Raw genomic sequence first — 19,783 nt, 5'->3', positions numbered from 1 at the left:
TCTCCCCACTGCCCTGACCGGGTCCCCCCCGGTCACAGGCAGAGAGGGCGTGTTCTGAGCTGACACTATTGACGGAAGCCCGGCAGCTTCACGGCGCATTTTAACAAGCTCCCCGCCTTCTCAAGAGGGATGATGTCATTCCTTAGGAGGTGAGCCAATCGCAGGCCGGCAGCCAGCGCGGGGGGGAGGAGACCCACGCTATGAATCGATCACCCACGGGGGGGGGTGGCTGCTTCTGTCCTGCCAGGACCGAGCATGGGCCGAGGACGTGAGGGGGGGGTTCCTTCCCCTTTCAGAGGGAGCTTCTGCGATGGTTCTCCTCCTTTAACTAGCCCTGTAGTCTCCCTTTGCTTTATAAGGGATCGACTGGGAAAGGTCACCTGGTTGCTAGGCAATAGACCGATGCAGGTGATGTCCAGCATTCCGAAAAGAGAAGCCCCTCTTGGCTGGCAAATTGCTTAACCAACGCGAGGCGGTCTCCCCGCAGCGAGACGGTCTCCCCCCAGCGAGACGGTCTCCCCCCAGCGAGGCGGTCTCCCCGCAACGAGACGGTCTCCCCCCAGCGAGACGGTCTCCCCCCAGCGAGACGGTCTCCCCCCAGCGAGGCGGTCTCCCCCAGCGAGGCGGTCTCCCCCCAGCGAGGCGGTCTCCCCCCAGCGAGACGGTCTCCCCCCAGCGAGGCGGTCTCCCCCCAGCGAGACGGTCTCCCCCCAGCGAGGCGGTCTCCCCCCAGCGAGGCGGTCTCCCCCAGCGAGACCGTCTCCCCCCAGCGAGACCGTCTCCCCCAGCGAGGCGGTCTCCCCCCAGCGAGACCGTCTCCCCCCAGCGAGACCGTCTCCCCCAGCGAGGCGGTCTCCCCCCAGCGAGACCGTCTCCCCCCAGCGAGACGGTCTCCCCCCAGCGAGACGGTCTCCCCCCAGCGAGGCGGTCTCCCCCCAGCGAGACGGTCTCCCCCCAGCGAGGCGGCGCTGAGACGCAGAGATATTTCAGCTCTTTTTAACCTTTAAGAGAAAAAAAATCAGAAGTGAATCTGCGGTTGGGGCTGGTGCAATGGTTCTGCAGGAAATACTTGCCGTCACAGCGAGCCGCGTTCTGCACCCAACTTCCCTTTCCGCTTAACTGCCACTCTTGCAGCAGAGCTTAAGATCATAAATTTAGCACACCCACAAGGGTGTAAGGCATGGCAATGCAGTTCATCAACCAGGGGAAGCTTCCATTTCCTTATTTGACTCGTGTGTGTGTGTGTGTGTGTGTGTGTGTGTGTGTGTGTGTGTGTGTGTGTGTGTCATTTTGGCTTTGTCGATGTTTGTGTAGATTCAAACATATCAAAGATGTGTTGCGCGCTATTGTAGACGTTCCACCTGTAGGGGGCGCTGCACAGTCAGACGATTGCCATCCCAATTGGCAGCGGACGAATTCTGACCCTGTTGCGGGGACGGGGGGAGATCAGACAGAGCGGAACCACTGTCTGTGGGACGGGCTGAGCACACGCTCGAAGGGTTGAAAGGTCACCTTCGGGTCACAGAAAGGTCCTGATCGTGCCTTGATCTTCACAGATCATCAGCGCAGCATCGTCGGTTCGACCCCACCCACGTCAGGATCGGGCCACTCTTAATTTAATTCTTGGAGCCGGGCCATATCTAAGCACACGGACATTTCGGCCCCAATTCAAAGCATAAGAATAAGGCCGGGAGTCCTCCGGGAGGAAGCTCACCTCTCCGTCTCTACCGCTCCGCACACATTTCTAGTCACTTTATATTCCCGCAGTCGTTGTAGTGAGTGTCTCCTCTGACTCTAATCTCCACTGGCAGCTGGACACGTTTCCTGTGATAGGCATCAGGCCTGTCTCTGCACCTAACCACACGGCGTCGTGCTCAGAGGAGAAGATGCTGATGGCTGTATAGATGTCCGATAGGCTGACATCTCTCTGAGTGGCAGCAGATGGAGCCTGCTATACCAGGATGTGGACGCTTTGCTTTCTTGAGGATGCGTAGCATATATATCTTCTCGTGTCTCTACTCTAATATGCGATTCCTTATCTGGAGTCGGTTTACAGAAGTCATTTGTCACGGTTTGTTTACACAATTACATATAAGAATACGGGGTCCCGTTAGACTGCAGTGGTTCATCAGTATATTCATTGTCTGTATTCATTGTCTGTATTTGCCTATATATTATATATATATATATATATATATATATATATATATATATATATATATATATATATATATATATATATATATATATATATATATATAATAGTATGATATTATCCCATACTGTGTAGGGGATGCAGTATTGGGGTAGTCAGTAGCTGTCCTGAGGTGATTATTACTGCCCCTCCCCCACCCCCTCCACTGAGAATGTAACTAATGTATTATAAACATATTGACTCAGAAAATGCTTCTACCACCACAAACCTGTACAGTGTAGCATGCTAGCTAGCTAATCGAAGCAGTCTGAGTGGAGGGGGGTTGTGCAAATTAATTTTTCAACAATATAGAGCGTTTGCCCAAGGCTTCTTGTGCAGCAATCTGTTTCTTTGTTATTAATGAAGGTGAGAGTGTGGCACAGAGGGGAAGAGAGGTGGCTTATCTTTACTATATGAGAGAGAGAGAGAGAGAAGAGAGAGAGAGAGAGAGAGAGAGAGAGAGAGAGAGAGAGAGAGAGAGAGAGAGAGAGAGAGAGAAAGAGAGAGAGAGAGGGCAGGGCAGTATCCCTCAGCATCAACCTTCTTCTATCTGGCTGTTTCTCCTCCAGACTGCCGGCTGTCTGCAGATCACAAACACATTTCCCCGGGGCTTGATGAGAGAGGAAAACAGAGAAAGGGGGATTTTGTTGTTGCCGTTCTAAAGTTGGCAACCTCTGGTTGATGTCCGTACTCCTAGAGAGCTGGCTACTATGCTGCTGTGCTGTTGGCCCATTTTATACCCCCATAAAGACACATTTCCCACTTAGACCCCCCCCCCTTCCCAGTTCTGTTTGCCTGAGGAGTGAATTGAGAAGAACCTCTCAAATGTGCTTCTGTAAGCCATTATACAAATGGGCCTGCCATGCTCTGGCTGTGGCTTTGAAGTTGAGACTCTTTGTAGCAGCAACGGGTAAACTAGTAAGTCTGGGCTAACCTCCCAAGGCAGTGGGAATTCATCTGAGGTTTAGGGAAAAAAAATTAACATGCCAGAACCCATAATTATTATTATTTTTATGATTAATATTAATAAAACATGTTGGCACGATCACCCATTGACCTATAGGACCCTCTTTGATCCTTTTAGTATGTAAGAAAGATAAATAATCTTTGTGTGTGTGTGTGTGTGTGTGTGTGTGTGTGTGTGTGTGTGTGTGTGTGTGTATGTGTGTGTGTGTGTGTGTGTGTGTGTATGTGTGTGTGTATGTGCGTGTGGTTCAGTATAGTGCATGGAGATTATGGCTCAGGCGATTTCTATGTGCACCCACATGGAAGAGAGATTGCAGATAATGGTACAGTGAAGCTACTGCGAGATCTTCCCTACGGGTTATTTCCGCCGAATCACCCAAATGCACAAGATACAAGAGTCCTACCAAAATAAAATGAGAGCTGTGTTGGGTAATTAGGTTAGTCTGTTCTTAACACAGCCTCCCTAGCCCATCACCCTCATTGTTTTCCTGCACCCACTTTTAACATTCTTCTGTCTCTGTTTTCTACTCCATCTTTGCTCTCTAGAATCCATTATAAAGCACTTAGGGCAAATTCGAGAGATACAATGATAACACAGTGGCCGCTGCTCTTGAACAGAAGCCTTTTTACAGCGAGCCCAGCTGAACTGAGGCTAACATTTACTCCCGCAACTCCGGTGACTTCTGCTGTATTCGTCCAGACCACTACGTGTGTAGCTGAGACACGATGAAGTAATGGCAGGTGTTTTGTCGAACGATGTTTTCATACAGGCGACCTTGACGCTCTGAAGAAACAGACGTTCACCATGAAGGAGGGTGTAGACTACAGGGTGAAGATTCACTTCAAGGTGAAGTATGACATAGCTAAAGAAAAAGAAACACCTCATTTGTGACCAAGGTGCTCCTTCCTATGATTGACACAACTTTTGTAGCATATAAGTACTAATTTTAAATTCTTTTTCAATTAGTGCTTATAATAGGCAAGGTGGGAGTGGTAGATGAAAGATTAGATGGTAGCTATCATTAAATGGTACATTAGGTTAGTTTATTCTATCTTTTAAAGAATTTCATAGCGTTTCTAGGTAGATGTGCTTTCCAGAATTGGACCAGTTGGTAATATGAAGTAAGGTCTGATGGCAAACAGTGAGTTTATTTGTTTGTTTTAACTGGTCAGTCCCAGAGGGCGGTGATGAGAAGTGTGTTTAGATGTTTTCCCAAGCCTATATTCACTAACAAAAGAACCATCATAAGCATTTTGTGGCATGGCATCAAGCACAAAATGGCTTTATTTGTTTTGTTTTTAAACGTATTTAGTCTGGAAGGTTCTTTTTGTTATGTTTAAAAAGTTACTCTGTAGTGTCTGCCAGTCAGAGCAACTGTAGGATTCTGTGATCTCTTGATTTCACAGAATAACTAAAGATAAACTAAAAATAAAAGCTAGCCTATAACGAAGCATCTTCACTCCTCTGGGTAGGACAGATCATGAAACAAGACTAAATCAATTCATTTTGACATAGTAAAGTATACATAACCATCACAAGGAAACCAAGCCAAATTTAGATTTGTGGGGACCAGCTAGCACTACGGTATCCCAGATTACTGATACTGTCGCCACCTGGTGTCTGGTGGGTGTTACAGCAGTTTAATAGGAACCCATGCGGGCCAGAGAATGAAGGCAAGGATCTTAAACTAATAGCATTCATTGTACTGCATGTGTTCCCCTCTGTCTGCCCTTATCAGGTCAATAAGGAAATTGTGTCTGGCCTGAAGTACGTTCATTTGACCTACAGGAAAGGACTTCGAGGTAAGGACGTACACCGCTGCGAATTTTAATGCGCTGGGAAAATTCACTCGGGGTCTGGCCTGCTGCTGATGTTAGAATAATGGATCTGGATCAGCAGTGCGATCAGAATTTACACCGTTCCGTTGTCGCCGTTGTCGCTGTTGTGTTCATAAAACATTTCAGGCATCATCTGATAGGATGCCACATGGGCAGAAGGAGTATTTATTTCAGTGTCAGTGTACTCACTTCCTCATACAGCAGAGTAATTGTCCTAGATCAGCTGACACTAACCGTGCTCCTGGAGATAAACCTCACGGCCCAGTTCATCTCTGCCCTTTATCTCACACCTGATCCAGTGAGTCGAGGTTTTGAGAAGGCTATAAACTCTCCAGAAGGGTAGAACACCCAGGGAAGGATCTCCTAGGTCTGATACAGAACTGCAACTAAATTAAGCCCTAACACTGGACAAACACACGTCCACCAAACAATCTCTGGTCCATGCACACTGGATCTCTTTTTTTCCAGTGGATAAAGCCGTGTACATGGTGGGAAGCTACGGGCCGCGGGTGGAGGAACACGAGTTCATGACGCCTGTGGAAGAGGCTCCCAAGGGCCTGATTGTCCGCGGGAGCTACCACATCAAGTCCTACTTCACGGATGACGACAAGACGGACCACCTGTCCTGGGAGTGGAACCTGCATATCAAGAAGGACTGGGACAGCACCGAGTGAAACAGCGCCCTCTATCGGTCTCACAGGCACCTGCGTCGCCGCCAGGGCCTGCTGAGCTTAAGGAAGGTGCACAGAGTGGGGTTTAGCTTAGCCGTGGAGTGGGGATGGGGTCATGAATGGATCTTTTGTTACTATGTGAGGGTAAAATTGATGCAAATATACAGTACTTTCATTTTAGGACCACGGAATTGTAGGCACTAAAGTATATACAGTGAATTGCAGGTTATTAGATGAGACTTATTTCCTAAAGAACATGTTACCGGCTGTATAGACAACAGACAAAATTCCTCCTGCCTGTGATCTCAGGCTAGTTTGTGTCTTGAACTGTAAATGTATTACGATGTCTGTATTCTTGAGATGCATTTAAAGTTGTTTCTGGAGCTCGCCAGCCGAACGCCGCATGCTCGAATTTGATCCGATCGTGCAGTGGCCGTCCTCCTGTGCTGGTTCTGTATTCAGACCATCACGGAGGCCTCGTGGGGGATTCACAGAGGCGACGTCCGTGCTGACACGAGGCACCTGTGCTAAGTCGGGTTGTGTACAGGAAACACCAAACGCCCTCCTTTCCAGAGCTTGAATTTTTATATGAGTGTTTACTTCCACAGCGTTCCTTCTTCTTTGTTGTTTCAGCTTTCATTTCATATTAGAGCTTTTCAAATATATGTCCATACATACATATATATAATTGAATTCAACACCTCGTATGTTTGCTAAAATGATGAAGTGAACACATGCCTCTGGTCTCGGGCTTCTTGTCTGAATTCATTTATTCACTTTTGACTCATAGTCACGTGCCAAGCTGTGAACTAGTGTGTGGAAAATTAATGGCGCCATTCCAGAAAACAATGTTTTGAGAGATGCTTTTTTAAGATGTAAAATAGTTATAGAATACGCAAAAAGTGCATGTGTAATGATATGAAGCTCTTACAGGTGAGATTCACACCTGTAAGAAACTTACAGGAACACCTGTAAGAAACTTACACCTGTAAGAAACTTACAGGTGTGAAACGCACAGAGAAACGCACAGAGAAACTTAACAGCTGAATGTCTTCTGTAATTATCTTGGAAAGAGTCTTGATAACTGTGATACCACAGACAGAACTTGAGTAGTCTGCTAAAAAAAACAAAAAACAAACAAACAAAAAAAAAAAACCCTGTTTAAAAGAAAGCCCATAAATATTTCCCATAATATATGTTTTCCTAAAATGAATATAGTTGTGATTATGTAATTATTTTCATAACTAGATGTGATTATGTAATTATTTTCATAACAGTGATCCTAAATATCGCGGTACACTGCATGTTACCGAGAATTTGTTCTTGTTTTTCTCTCTTTCTGTTTTGTTGTACTTGGGACAGCCTTGTCGTGGTTTTTCATTTCTGACCTGTCAAACTCGAATCGGGACGGTCAGGGACAGCAACAGTCTGGTCTTCAGCTTGTGATTCATTGACTAAAATATCATAGCCTAAGATTTACTGTACATTGTGCATCTTGTCTTTTTAAATAAAGTCCACCAATAAAGCTTGCCTTCATACATTTTTTCCCCTAAAATGTATATATGATAATCTGTATACGTCCATTACATACAATAATTTTACGACAATATATTTTCTAATGATATTATAAAATTATAAAGTATATAATAAAGATGTAAAGTCATTGATACGAAGCATTACTGAGACATAGTACCCGTATTGTATTTTTAACAGTACAGAAATGTACTACTTGCATGAACATGTAATTTATTTTTTGTTTTGAGTTTCGCATCAAAACAAAACCAAAAACAGATTTCATCCACCGCGTTCCCCCTCTCTCGATGGTTGTTTATCTGTGACGTTTATCCGGTGTAATTCGTCATCACTGGCGGTCATACCCTCGAACGTCGACGTCACGGGAAGGAAGCTCGCGACATGGCAACTATATTGAGACAAGTTGCAAGGTTGGAGTTTTCTGGTACGTTTGTTTAATATTTGTTACTCGATTTCACTATTCGTGGCATTGTTTTACGACTATCTGATAAATGTCTAACCAAATTAAACCGTGGCAAATATTTGCACGAAAAGTAGGACAAAGGTGAGCAGTCCTCCACGAAAATAATAGTCGGAACAGCCAAGTGAAAATCGCTCCTAATGTTTTTAGTGACCTAAACCAGATCACCCGATCCTGATTTTACAGGTCAGCCAAGCGAAGTGCAAATGCTTGCACAGAAAAATAGTGCAAAGGTCAAATGTCCTTCAGGAAAAATAGTGGAATAGGTGAGCTAGGATTGTCGGTTCGGGTTCGTGCATGTGTGTCGCCATTATCATTGAATGTTTGAGGACTGCTGTAAACAGTTATACATTATGTTTATTCATATCCGTCTTAACGTTGCATTACATTTTTATAAGGTTCGGTCATTTGTATGGTGTTTTCACGTCCAAGAGTACATATGCATATGTAAAAATTGTAGGATTAAAATAAATTACAGATAATTTATATGCAATTATGCAATTTATTACAGATAAACGACCAAGGTAGTATCGGTTGTATGACGTAGAGAAATAAAGCCATGCATGGCTAACTGCATATTAGTGGCAGCTGTAAATAGACTGTGGATAAGCTGTGTGTGTTCACACACGCTCCATACCGTGTGTCTCTCAGGGTTTCTTTCTACACTCTCGGGAGGCTGTAGACATGGGAGACCTTATGCACGGTCACACTTGGGTTCCAACAACAGAAATATGTCAACTTCGTCAAAAATCAAGGTGGAACTGGACAGCAGTAATGGTACGAGATGACACCTTAAAATGTATAACACCCCCCCCCCCCCCCCAACACACACACACACACACACACACCTCCTGTTCTGCACTGCAAATGTGCTGTTATGTGAAGATGGATTTTACATGTCTTTTTCCTTGTGACGTTTGTGCGCAGGCATTGCTGTAATGAAGTTTCAGAATCCTCCTGTCAACAGTATGGGTCTTGACTTTCTCACGGAGTTTTCCATCAGTCTGGAGAAGCTTGAACTCGACAAGAGCTGCAGAGGCGTCATTCTGACCTCCGTAAGTCACTGGGAGCTCGGACGACACGACAGGGTTGTACACTGGCGAGCAGGCTAATGGTTTCAGTTTTTAATTTAGTCTTGATCTGCATACAAACTAAGGTCGGCCTGTAATTGCCTCATTAAGGTCAAAATACATGGCACTTAATAATTCGATAACTGCAGAAAATCTGATTTCATGAGGAATCCAATCTGTGCGTTTACATGCGGTTGGATATTCACATAATGGGAAAAGTCAGGCAATAATCTCTCAGGCAAGAGACAGGCAGTAATCTGATTTGTAACCAGCCATTCTGGAAGACCCTCAGAATTATGGTGTCATAAACTTCAGTCTTCAGGCTTTTTATAAATGTGGATCTTGATTTTTTTATGGTTATTCATAGTGAACAATTTTAATTCTTAATTTCCATGCGCATGTACTGCTAATTTTTCAAAATCTCCCCACAATATTTAATAGACATTTCGTGGGTGCTACATTTAAATCCATAACGTTCCTTCACCTCCACTCTGGTCTTGTTTGCGAGCATACACAGAGTAGGGAAATCCAAAATAAATCAGAGTACGGATTTTCATGCACTGAGAAACCAGATTACTGAGTTTTAAAATTCATCTCTCTTTAGCAGATTCCTTAATTTCTAGGGCATGCTCCAATCTAAGAAATCAGTGTATGATATTTACATGACCACTTCAATAATCAGATTACTTGAGAAATCTGATTATGATCAGATTTTTATGTGCATGTAAATGTGCCAAGGGAGTACGCCTGTCTGTCTGCCTGTCTGTCTGCCTGTCTGTCTGCCTGTCTGTCTGTCTGTCTGCCTGTCTGTCTGCCTGTCTGTCTGCCTGTCTGTCTGCCTGTCTGTCTGCCTGTCTGTCTGCCTGTCTGTCTGTCTGTCTGTCTGCCTGTCTGTCTGCCTGTCTGTCTGCCTGTCTGTCTGCCTGCCTGTCTGTCTGTCTGTCTGTCTGCCTGTCTGTCTGTCTGCCTGCCTGTCTGCCTGCCTGTCTGCCTGCCTGTCTGTCTGCCTGTCTGTCTGCCTGTCTGTCTGCCTGCCTGTCTGTCTGCCTGTCTGTCTGCCTGTCTGCCTGTCTGTCTGCCTGTCTGTCTGCCTGTCTGTCTGCCTGTCCGTCTGCCTGTCCGTCTGCCTGTCTGCCTGTCTGTCTGCCTGTCTGTCTGCCTGTCTGTCTGCCTGTCTGTCTGCCTGCCTGCCTGTCTGCCTGCCTGTCTGCCTGTCTGTCTGCCTGTCTGTCTGCCTGTCTGTCTGCCTGTCTGCCTGTCTGTCTGCCTGTCTGCTACTACACTGTTTATTTATTTAACACAGGCCCAGCCGAGGATTTTCTCAGCAGGCCTGGACATCATGGACATGTACGGGACGGGTCCTGAACACTGCGGGGCGTTCTGGAAGGCCTTTCAGGACATTTGGCTGAAACTGTACAGCTATAGCAAGCTCACCATCGCCGCCATCAATGTGAGCGTCCTGTGAGCTGCACACTTTTCTGACATTTGACCTGAGCCTCTCTGGCCACCGTAGCTTTCCCAAGCTCAGGCGTTTGCTTGTTCTTGACACAGTTTGACTCCCTGTGCTGTTTGCAGGGCAGCGGCTTTGCCGGGGGCTGTTTAATGGCTATGTGTTGTGACTACCGGATCATGGCTGACGATCCTCGATACGCCATTGGACTCAACGAAACACAGCTCGGCATTGTGGCTCCCTTCTGGTCAGTGATGTACATGGCTATAATCAATATGGCAAGATATAATATAAGATTCTCAGCAATTAGGCACCATCGATGCCATTCGAGATTAAACTAAAGGTTCAACAACACTGACATTGTAATGTTTGAATCAGTTTCATATTTAGCTCAATTTACGCTCTTTTTTTCTATGTGTAATTCTCCTCTTTGAGTCCAGAGCTGTGTGTAGCAGGGGGGAGCAGGCCTGTGTGTATGGAGAGCAGAGGCAAGCTAGTTAGGGCAGATGTAAGCTAGCATTGTCTCACTTGAAAATAGATTTGAGCTGTACCAAAGACAAAATTGAATTGTGGTGAAATTTAAGATTTCATGCATTGAGTCGTTTCTGAGAGAATCATATGTGAGCCTGAACTTTAAGTGGACAGAGATTGACACCCCTGTATGTACCATATACATCAACATATACCGATGCCACTTTCAGTGTATTTAATTTGTCATTTAAAATACTTGCAAATTTCTAATTGTTCTAATATGTACAGCTTATTTGTATTTTATTGGCTGATGTGGTACTATTTATTTCTAATCATTTTTGTATGCCTGTTGGCACTATATAATAACACTTAGCTGTCCTAATGTCAGTTGTCTTTTGGATTCTAATTTTAAAAGCATGAATAGGGAAACCTGCTGTCTGGTACCTGTCTCAGGTTAAAGGATACTTTGGTGAATATAGTGGGTCACAGAACAACAGAGCTTTCTCTTCAGATGGGCATAATGTACAGTGCTCCAGAAGCTCTGAAGATTGGCCTGGTGGACCAGCTTGTTCCCGAGGACAAAGTTCTCAGCACGGCTACGAACACTCTGGCCAAGTGGTTGACCATCCCAGGTCAGTTATACACTTTTATCTACACTTAAATGACTGACATCAGTGTATGTCTTCATGAAGATTCATTTTTGATGGATGTAGAGTAAAGATGAAGGCATGGTGTCTTGAAGTGGATCGTTCCTGAAGTGTGTGATGTGTGCTGTCTGCAGGTCACGCCCAGGAGATCAGCAAGTCCATGATGAGGAAACCCACGGTTGACAAGCTGCTAGCGAACAGGGAAGCTGACGTTAAAAACTTTGTCGACTTCGTCACGAAAGATTCAAACCAGAAGTACCTTGAGATGTATTTGGCAGCACTGAAGAAGAAGAAGGCCTGAAGACAGGACTGAATCGCATCCCATGAGCCTCTGCTTTCAGCTGTGACCATTGTCCACTGAAAAACTGATCAGAAATAGCCAAAACAGCACCTTAGTTGGCCTAGAGTTACTTTTTCTAATAGAGAACAAGGTAAATGTGCATAACCTTAGTTTTCTATGGGTCAAAGTCAAATTTATTAGTATACCACATTTTACAACAGCCATTGCCCTAAAGTTCTAGCCCTCAGTGAGTAATCCACAGAGCAGCTCAAATGAGGTGGATCTTCACACTGATCGCCGATGACCAGCACCTAAAACACACATCACACATGCACCCACACACAGTACACCAGTCCTCCCAGTTAAGCACATGCGGCATCCCAGTTGCAGAGGAAGTTATCTCTGTGCACTACATGAATGGAAGCTGGGAGGGGGGGGGAGTCCTACCCAGCTGTGACTTAGTCCCAGAGCTGTCATAAAGTCATAGACTTGGGCCGTCTCTGCAACGCCTCTCAGCATGTTAGTGGTGGATACAATCCTGTCGGTAAGAAAAACAATTATTAAATAGGATGAAATGAAAGGGGTTAAAGTCGAATGGGTATTTCTGGTACATTACCACCACTTGTGCCACAGAAAGCGTATTTCAGATTTTCTAAAATGTTTTCTTGTCAGTGTGTTTCAAGTGTGAGGCACATGTTTGAAACCGTGACCTCTGCAGTCAGTATTTCTGGACATGTCCCGCTGGTGTAGGACTTGCCTGTTATAGGGACAGACCGTGTCTGTGATGGTAGTGTCTTCACTATCAGGGATTAGCCAGTGGTAACTCGTTTGTGTACAGTCGGATTTGTGACCAGTTGTAATTCATGATGTAGCCACATCCAGCGTTGAAGTGGCCCAGAAGGAAGATTACACTGTACTTCCAGGATATTGTGCATCTTTTAAAATAAAGCCAGTCAATAAGCTTGCCTTCATACACTTTCTTTCCTGAAATGTATATATGATGAATTTTATACTTTCATTTATATATAATAATTTTACAGCAGTACAATTCCCATTTTAGAATATCAAGTATATAATAATAAGAATGTATTATTATTATTATATTATATTTGCTATACAAATATATTTTATTTGATTTAATTTGATAATAATAAGAATGTAAAATTGATACAAAGCATCAGTACCCCTCTTTGTATGTATAACAGTAGATAAATGACATGCTTATCATGAGTGAATATGTATATTTCATGAGTTTCGCTTCAAACAAAATCGAGATTTCATCCACAGTGTTGCCCCTCTCTTGATGGTTGTTTATCTGTGACGTTTATCCGGTGTAATTCGTCATCACTGGCGGTCATACCATCGAACGTCGACGTCACGGGAAGGAAGCTCGCGACATGGCAACTATATTGAGACAAGTAGCAAGGTTGGAGTTTTCTGGTACGTTTGTTTAATATTTGTTACTCGATTTCACTATTCGTGGCATTGTTTTACGACTATCTGATAAATGTCTAACCAAATTAAACTGTGGCAAATATTTGCACGAAAAGTAGGACAAAGGTGAGCAGTCCTCCACGAAAATAATAGTCGGAACAGCCAAGTGAAAATCGCTCCTAATGTTTTTAGTGACCTAAACCAGATCACCCGATCCTGATTTTACAGATCAGCCAAGCGATGTGCAATTGCTTGCACAGAAAAATAGTGCAAAGGTCAAATGTCCTTCAGGAAAAATAGTGGAATAGGTGAGCTAGGATTGTCGGTTCAGATTCGTGCATGTCGCCATTATCAGTGAATGTTTGAGGACTGCTGTTATACATTATTTTTATTCATATCCGTCTTAACGTTGCATTACATTTTTATAGGGTTCGGTCATTTGTTTGGTGCTTTCACGTCCATGAATACATATGCGTACGTAAAAATTGTAGGATTAAAATAAATTTAGGGAGGATTACAGATAAACGACCAAGGTAGTATCGGTTGTATGACGTAGAGAAATAAAGCCATGCATGGCTAACTGCATATTAGTGGCAGCTGTAAATAGACTGTGGATAAGCTGTGTGTGTTCACACACGCTCCATACCGTGTGTCTCTCAGGGTTTCTTTCTACACTCTCGGGAGGCTGTAGACATGGGAGACCTTATGCACGGTCACACTTGGGTTCCAACAACAGAAATATGTCAACTTCGTCAAAAATCAAGGTGGAACTGGACAGCAGTAATGGTACGAGATGACACCTTAAAATGTATAACACCCCCCCCCCTCCCCCAACACACACACACACACACACACACACACACACACACACACCTCCTGTTCTGCACTGCAAATGTGCTGTTATGTGAAGATGGATTTTACATGTCTTTTTCCTTGTGACGTTTGTGCGCAGGCATTGCTGTAATGAAGTTTCAGAATCCTCCTGTCAACAGTATGGGTCTTGACTTTCTCACGGAGTTTTCCATCAGTCTGGAGAAGCTTGAACTCGACAAGAGCTGCAGAGGCGTCATTCTGACCTCCGTAAGTCACTGGGAGCTCGGACGACACGACAGGGTTGTACACTGGCGAGCAGGCTAATGGTTTCAGTCTTTAATTTAGCTGCATACAAACTAAGGTCGGCCTGTAATTTGCCTCACTGAAGTCAAAATGCAGGACAGGGCACACACTTAAAAATGAGTGTTTACATGCATTTAATAATCTGATAACTCCAAAAAAAATCTGATTTCTTCAGTAATCCCATCAACGTGTTTACATGTACTTCAGTTTTCAGATAATTGGAAATCTCTGGGTTTACATGAGTCAAGCAATAATTGAATTACTACTCTGAAACCAATGCAATAATCTCTCAGAATGATGTGTTGTGAACTTAAGGCTCCCTGGCATGGCTTTTTGCAAACATGGACCCACTTTAGTGGCAAATATGAATCTTTCTTGGTTTTTTTTTATGGTTACTGGTAGTGCACAGGTCAGATTCTTCATTTACATGTGCATGTACTGCATTTAAAAATCTCCCCAAAGTATTTAATAGACATTTCATGGGTGCTGCTTTTAATTCCAGAACGTTTCTGCACATCCACTCCGGTCTTGTTTGCGAGAATACACAGACTAGGGAAATGCAAAATAAATCAGAGTACAGATATTCATGCACTGAATAAACAGAATACGGAGTTAAAATCTATCTCTCTTTAGCAAATGTATTAATCTGATTTCTAAGCCATGTTCCGATCTAAGAAATGGGATATGCTATTTACATGACCACTTCAATAATTACATTTCCTTGAGAAATTTGATTATGATCGGATTATTAATTGCATGTAAGTGCACACACTGAAAAGAAAGCCTGAAAAAAGAAAAGTAAGAACACTGCTGTTGTAGTATCTGAAGAGTTGCCCCCAATATTTATGTCTGTCTGTCTGCCTGCCTGTCTGTCTGCCTGTCTGTCTGTCTGCTACTACACTGTTTATTTATTTAACACAGGCCCAGCCGAGGATTTTCTCAGCAGGCCTGGACATCATGGACATGTACGGGACGGGTCCTGAACACTGTGGGGCCTTCTGGAAGGCCGTTCAGGACATGTGGCTGAAACTGTACGGCTTCAGCAAGATCACGATCGCCGCCATCAACGTGAGCATCCTCTAAGTGATGCACTCCTCTGACCTTTGACCTGAGCCTCTCGGGCCACCGTAGCTTCCCCAGGCTCAGGCGTTTGTTTGTTGTTGACACAGTTTGACTCTGTGTGCTGTTTTCAGGGTGCCAGTCCTGCAGGGGGCTGTTTAATGGCTATGTGTTGTGACTACCGGATCATGGCTGACGATCCTCGATACGCCATAGGACTCAATGAAACACAGCTCGGCATTGTGGCTCCCTTCTGGTCAGTAATGCACACGGCTGTAATCAGTACAGCAGTGTACACAAATATTGTTTCTTTTTTGGGGCAAACTAGTTGGGGCAAACGTGAGCCCCAACTCATTCACAGAGATTGACACCCATGTTCCTACCACATTCATCAATATATGGTGATGCCAGTTTCAGTATATTTAATTTGTCGTTTAAAATACATCTTTACAATTGTTCTAATTTATACCATTTGTTTTTATATTCTTGGCTGATATTGTGTTATTTCTGACTGTTTGTATGCCTGTTGGCACTATATACCAACCTAGCTGTAGTAATGTCAGATTTCTTTTGGATTCCAATTTTCAAAGCACGTGTAGGGAAACCCGCTGTCTGGTACCTGTCTCAGGTTTAAGGAAACCATGGTGAACACAGTGGGTCACAGAACAACAGAGCTTTCTCTTCAGATGGGCATAATGTACAGTGCTCCAGAAGCTCTGAAGATTGGCCTGGTGGACCAGCTTGTTCCCGAGGACAAAGTTCTCAGCACGGCTACGAACACTCTGGCCAAGTGGTTGACCGTCCCAGGTCAGTTTTACACTTTTATCTGCACTTAAGTGACTGACATCAGTGTATGTCTTCATGAAGATTCATTTTTGATGGATGTAGAGTAAAGATGAAGGCATGGTGTCTTGAAGTGGATTGTTCCTGAAGTGCCCTGATGTGTGCTGTCTGCAGGTCACGCCCGGGAGATCAGCAAGTCCATGATGAGGAAACCCACGGTTGACAAGCTGCTAGCGAACAGGGAAGCTGACATTGAAAACTTCATCGGTTTCATCACGAAAGACTCGATCCAGAAGTCTCTCGGGATGTATTTGGCAGCACTGAAGAAGAAGAAGGTCTGAAGAAAGGACTGAGTCACATCCCATGAGCCTCTGCTTTCAACTGTGACCTGTTTAAATGTGACCATGAACCTGTTCTTTATGGTAGGGGTGATATGTTGGATTGTACTGTGTGTGTGTTGTTAATCTGACTTTTTTCTGGCAAACGTAACAGTAATGGAAGATGGAACTGCGTTTGTGTCTGCACATCGCTTCTCCAGCTCTCTGATGTGGGCCTGGTTTATAGAGCGATGATAGCTAGATTTCATATAAGATTACACTATTGAATATGAGTCACCATTGAAAAACTCTGATCAGAAATAGCCAGAAACAGTACCATAGTTGGCCTGCAGTTAGCTTTACTAATAGAGAACAAGGAAACTTTTCTTGACCTTAGTTTTGTGAGGGTCAAAGCATCGGACACCACAATAGCAAAAAAGGTAGGTTTTTTTTGTCCAAAAGCCTTTATTGTAGAAAGTACTTGGTGGAACTCCTGATCAGCACCTCATAACTTTGTATAGCTTCATAAAAAATATTTCTCACTAACTGCTGCTGATGACTTTATTATTAAGTGCTAGTTTTTATGCAGAAAGATCCATGGAGACCCACAGAGCAGCTCAAATGAGCTGGACCTCGACGGGGAAGTGATCGCTGACGGCCAACGCCTAAGGCACACATACGCATACACACACACACACACACGCCAGGAACAAGACAACACTTTACACACAGTACACCAGTCCTCCCAGTTAAGCACATAGGGCTTCCCAGCTGTGGAGGCAGTTATCTCTGTTCACTACATGAATGGAAGCTGGGAAGGGGGGGGGGGGGGGGGGGGGGGGGGGGGGGGGGGGGAGTCCTACCCAGCTGTGACTTAGTCCCAGAGCTGTCATAAAGTCATAGACTTGGGCCGTCTCTGCAACGCCTCTCAGCATGTCAGTGGTGGATACAATCCTGTCGGTAAGAAAAACAATTATTTAATATGATGAAATGAAGGCTTAAAGTCCAATAGGTATTTCTGGTACATGACATTTTCTAAAATGTTTTCTTGTCAGTGTGTTTCAAGTGTGAGGCACAAACCGGGACCTCTGCAGTCAGTATTTCTGGACATGTCCCGCTGGTGTAGGACTTGCCTGTCGTAGGGACAGACCGTGTCTGTGACGGTAGTGTCTGCACTATCAGGGATTAGCCAGTGGTAACTCCTGTTTGTGTACAGTCGGATTTGTGACCAGTTTTTGTCCGTAATGTAGCCACATCCAGCGTTGAAGTCGCCCAGAAGCAAAATGTTCTGCAAAACCACAAGAAACAGACCAGTTCTTCATCGTACATTCTCACGTGGTGCATTAGATTTCAATAAGTCCATGACTAGGAATCAAACTCCTTTTTGACACCACCCATTCCAACCACATGCCCAGGTTTAAGCGTTACATTGGTGCTCCACTGCTGTCTGGTGTAGAGGACCACGTCATGCAGTGCGTCCACCTCCTGGACAGCCAGGTCCGGGGACGTGTGCTGAGGGATCAGGACAAAGTTCTGCACGACTGGAGGAAGCACACACATATGCTCATCTGTTAGCCTCTGTACATTACTTGGTTACCATGGTACACTATACATTTGTTTCCGCTTTCCTTTTTTTTTTTTTTAACTAGCAAGAGCTTTTTGGTTACGTTGTTTTGTCCGCTAACAAAACTTCACACTTATCTGTTCATGAACTTTTAGTCAAGATGTTTATTCCCCTGAAGGTACAACTGTGTTAAACAGTGTGGTAAAATAAACTGAATTAATTTCCAGTCAAGAGCTTTTGTCAAATTCAAATATATCATCCATTCTTATACTCATTATTATTAGAGAAGTTAATTTAAAACCCTTAAACAGGAAAACTAAGGACCATATAAACCTGAGGAAGCCGATGAGAACATAACCACAAATGGCTCTCGGCTGAATGTGTCCGTTCCGCAGGGTTCACACCCATCATCATAGGTGAAGTTCTTCACCACTGAGACGGTCTCCTGCCTGGTGAGCACAAACACCTGTGAGGGTGCTTGCTATGTAGGGAACTTGTTTGCTTATATTCAGAAGTGGGCATTCCAGGTTCAGAAAGTAAAACCCTCACCAAGACTTTGCTCAGGTTTCTAGGGTTGTGTAGATTCAATTAATTTTACCTGGTTTGCACTAATTAGAAAATCCAGCAAGCTTGAGTAAAATCCTGGGAAGGACTTTTATTTTATGAACCTGGAATGTCCACCTCTGCTTATATTGCAGGTCAAACGGTACCTGTAGATAAAGAGATATCTCTCTTGATAAGTGCTCCTGCCCAGCGGTTCACTCACGATGTGCTTGTAGTTGTACGGAGAAGGAACCCTGAGTATGAGATTGACGCGCTAAATTAACATAGACAGAACTTCTGAGATTTGAGTGCCTCTCACACATGAATGGGTTGCATTCACACTCACTCGTTCACGCGTTGCATTAGCTTGTTGGTGGTAGAGAGGTCACTGTCCCGTACCTCTTGGATAAGGACGACGTCATACCGCTGCACTATCTGCAGAAACACAAAATACTCCGTCTGTGAGAACGTTAAGCCCTCACCAGCAGTGGAGATGGTGTGGGTGACGTGAACTCCCGTTCAACTCACTTTAGTTATGAGGTCGAGCAGTGTGGCGTTGGACGCTTTCTTGTTCCCAAAGGCTCTGACGTTAAAGGCTCCGATCAGTAAGGAGCTTCCCAGATTCACAAACACCAGCAGCAGGGCAATGGTAACTGTAGTCTTCATTCTACATCAGAATAGACAGAGAGACGTTCAGCAAAGATCATGCATTCTGTAATACTTACATTTTCTGACAGTAAGGTCTCATGTCATGAGGTTGTAATTTGAAAATAAATCCATTTGGGGAAAACCATTAAGAACACTACCTGTTGTTGAGATGTGCCTCGACTTCACTCTGTACCTTTTATTCTGTGAAATCCCAGCAGACTAACAGAAAAGCTCTTTATACTTATCACAGCACCTTTCGCCCACCACCTACAAGTGGTATCATTTTTCCTGGGGGCCTTTTATTTGTGAAATGTGTGGGAATGTTGTGCCCTTTTGCAGCTGTAACTCCATCCAGAAAGGAGACTATAATGTGCATGTAAAGGATAAGGGATAAGATTAAATCACCATGAAACATTTTTAATATTCACAATTTAGATCACTGGTGTATGAGAGAGTTATTGGACTGAAAATTGACATTTTTTTGTATTGTATGTGTTGTATTTAAATTGGAGTTCCGTGTAGTTTAATCAGAGGCTACAAAAGATAACTAGGTTACAGAAAAGTGATTTAGTCTAGGGTTGTTACTGATAGGGCCAGAAGGGTTGAAAAGTCAATGCCGAATATGAAGACAAATTAAATGACAGTAGTTCTAATAATCATTTTAAAGAATGAACTAATAATAGTATGATCTGATTGGTTTCTTACATCCACCGTCTGAATATCTCATAGACTGCTCAC

General features: G+C 44.1%; 4 protein-coding genes across 7 annotated transcripts in view; 3 read left to right on the top strand and 1 right to left on the bottom strand.

The window, feature by feature from the left end:
• The window catches only part of arhgdig (Rho GDP dissociation inhibitor (GDI) gamma), a 22,661-nt gene extending 15,461 nt beyond the window's left edge, over positions 1-7,200 (top strand). For both annotated transcript variants that reach the window (XM_076983541.1, XM_076983540.1), the window contains exons 4-6: positions 3,931-4,007; positions 4,900-4,963; positions 5,468-7,200. In XM_076983541.1, the coding sequence (XP_076839656.1) occupies positions 3,931-4,007; positions 4,900-4,963; positions 5,468-5,673 (347 nt within the window). In that variant the 3' untranslated portion in view covers positions 5,674-7,200. The remainder of the gene's footprint in view (positions 1-3,930; positions 4,008-4,899; positions 4,964-5,467) is intronic.
• A 329-nt stretch (positions 7,201-7,529) lies between these two features.
• On the top strand, positions 7,530-12,543 carry LOC143484669 (enoyl-CoA delta isomerase 1, mitochondrial-like). 2 transcript variants are annotated; one of them, XM_076983527.1, is made up of 7 exons: positions 7,530-7,627; positions 8,315-8,440; positions 8,591-8,718; positions 10,037-10,183; positions 10,309-10,430; positions 11,108-11,286; positions 11,436-12,543. In XM_076983527.1, the coding sequence occupies exons 1-7, from the start codon at positions 7,585-7,587 to the stop codon at positions 11,600-11,602; spliced, it is 912 nt and encodes a 303-aa protein (XP_076839642.1). In that variant the 5' UTR covers positions 7,530-7,584; the 3' UTR covers positions 11,603-12,543. The 2 variants fall into 2 exon arrangements, with proteins under 2 accessions (XP_076839642.1, XP_076839650.1); XM_076983535.1 differs by lacking the exon at positions 7,530-7,627 and adding an exon at positions 7,842-7,929.
• A 375-nt stretch (positions 12,544-12,918) lies between these two features.
• eci1 (enoyl-CoA delta isomerase 1) lies at positions 12,919-16,483 on the top strand. Its single transcript, XM_076983500.1, has 7 exons — positions 12,919-13,021; positions 13,676-13,801; positions 13,968-14,095; positions 15,053-15,199; positions 15,325-15,446; positions 15,819-15,997; positions 16,148-16,483. Exons 1-7 carry the CDS (start codon positions 12,979-12,981, stop codon positions 16,312-16,314), a joined length of 912 nt encoding a protein of 303 aa, XP_076839615.1. The 5' UTR covers positions 12,919-12,978; the 3' UTR covers positions 16,315-16,483.
• A 271-nt stretch (positions 16,484-16,754) lies between these two features.
• Positions 16,755-19,305, bottom strand: dnase1 (deoxyribonuclease I). 2 transcript variants are annotated; one of them, XM_076983509.1, is made up of 9 exons: positions 19,204-19,305; positions 18,926-19,064; positions 18,744-18,832; positions 18,565-18,651; positions 18,188-18,303; positions 17,719-17,831; positions 17,424-17,578; positions 17,154-17,244; positions 16,755-16,955 (listed from the first exon to the last, which is right to left on the bottom strand). In XM_076983509.1, exons 2-9 carry the CDS (start codon positions 19,061-19,063, stop codon positions 16,908-16,910), a joined length of 837 nt encoding a protein of 278 aa, XP_076839624.1. In that variant the 5' UTR covers position 19,064; positions 19,204-19,305; the 3' UTR covers positions 16,755-16,907. The 2 variants fall into 2 exon arrangements, with proteins under 2 accessions (XP_076839624.1, XP_076839630.1); XM_076983515.1 differs by lacking the exon at positions 19,204-19,305 and having other exon boundaries at positions 18,926-19,101.
• Between the last annotated feature and the right edge of the window lie 478 nt (positions 19,306-19,783).

This window comes from Brachyhypopomus gauderio, chromosome 2, assembly GCF_052324685.1.
Source record: "Brachyhypopomus gauderio isolate BG-103 chromosome 2, BGAUD_0.2, whole genome shotgun sequence".
In the NCBI taxonomy this organism is placed as follows: Eukaryota; Metazoa; Chordata; class Actinopteri; order Gymnotiformes; family Hypopomidae; genus Brachyhypopomus; species Brachyhypopomus gauderio.
This window is presented reverse-complemented; position numbering and strand designations above follow the sequence as displayed.